Source organism: Sphaeroforma arctica (assembly GCF_001186125.1).
Source record: "Sphaeroforma arctica JP610 unplaced genomic scaffold supercont1.5659, whole genome shotgun sequence".
NCBI classification, from domain to species: Eukaryota; class Ichthyosporea; order Ichthyophonida; genus Sphaeroforma; species Sphaeroforma arctica.
Genome location: NW_014034899.1, coordinates 1 through 1,650, shown reverse-complemented (window position 1 = coordinate 1,650; position 1,650 = coordinate 1). Strand labels below are relative to the sequence as shown.

The window sequence follows — 1,650 nt, the reverse complement described above, 5'->3', positions numbered from 1 at the left end:
ATTAATATACATATACATATATATATATATATATAGTAGCATATATAATAGAATATTTATAGATATATATACATATTCACACACACACACACACACATATATATAGATAGATAGAAATATATATAGATAGATAGATATATAGATAGATAGATAGATATATATACATATATATACATATATATATTTATATATAAATATATATATATAGAGAGAGAAGAGTTCCAACAAGCTATGTGCAAAGCGTATCCGATGCGTGGGTACATATCAGAGTACTGTCTGATCACCATGTACTTGCGATACTTGCGATAAGCACCAATTCCACACGCTCCTAACCAGAATACTCTTAATAAGGAAATCCACAGAACTATATATGGTAAGTTGTACTGCACATAGCGATAGTACCTACATAGGCACCAACTACAAACTCTACACGCTCTTATCCAGTATACACCAAATTAGGAAGGCCGATGAACTAAAAATGGAAGGTTTTTATGGTATGTCAAATAGCGGCGGGCTACCTACTCCGCACGACGAATTTTCCAGCACTGGCAATGTATTTGACTCCCTTGAATGGTTTGTATTTCTCGTTGTAGACTTCTAGGCCAGTGATCTGCCGCGGGGAAAAGCGGGACGAAACGGGACGGTGGTCAGCTACTATCACGCAGGGGTACGCATATGGACATGACACATGCGTTCATCGCATCGTAAAGCCGAGTGCAGCAATTTAAAATCGAGGGAGTCTGATGCATCTTGACAAGTTCTATTTGTATAATTATTTATAAACCACATGAATGAATGTGGGGTGTATTGGGTAGGGGACAAATCATCTTCGATAGCAAACACCGCAACATATGAAAGTACCAACTACACGGTCTGGACACTACAAGCTGCATATCTGAATGGAACATATATTAACTCACTACTAACGAATCGACGCGTGTTATGAATGCCTGGATTTGAAAACCAACCCAAAGATAGAAGACTTACAGATATTCCTGAGAGTGTCTGTCCTGGCACCTTGAAATGTACCCGCACAGTGGGTGCCGCTGAGGTGGCCACCACTCCCGCCTGTGCAGCGGATAGGAAATACACACACAGTGAGTGAAGTTGTCCAGAATAGAAAGGAAAGCTTTATATGTGCCATGTACGTAGTATGTGTATATGTATGTATGCATGTATGTATGTATGTATGTATGTATGTATGTATGTATGTATGTATGTATGTATGTATGTATGCATATGCATTTTATTACCCAAGTTCGCATATCTGCGTGCTCAGAAATTTGGCTACACCCACACCCACACTTGGAGCACACATCAAACGGCTGATCCGCATACCAGCAATGTGATGTTGCCCTTCAGCGAATAGAATGTTCCAGAAGGCACCTTGCGCAGCATCCAATTGACGGTGTGAGTCAACTGCAACGGCAAAGGAATACACCGATGGTCAGGGGTTTAGGGGTTTAGAGGGTTTTGGGGGGGGGGGGGGGGGGTAGGGTTTTAAGGTATTAGGTTCCGATATCGCAGCAAGAGAATACTCCACGGAACGGGACACGTCTGGGCTATGGGCTTTACTGAACAGACGGCAAACATGACCAACGCACACTCGTTGTCATGGTGACGATCTGTGCCAATGGTTCGCTGGTTGCG

General features: G+C 41.8%; 1 protein-coding gene across 1 annotated transcript; it reads right to left on the bottom strand.

Moving 5' to 3' along the window:
- Nucleotides 1–490: 490 nt before the first annotated feature.
- Nucleotides 491–1,068, bottom strand: SARC_15129 (hypothetical protein; the record flags this gene model as incomplete). The annotated part of the gene is made up of 2 exons (XM_014290745.1): nt 491–610; nt 988–1,068. Coding segments are annotated over 2 exons (177 nt in total), but the record flags the coding sequence as incomplete, so codon positions are not given.
- Between the last annotated feature and the right edge of the window lie 582 nt (nt 1,069–1,650).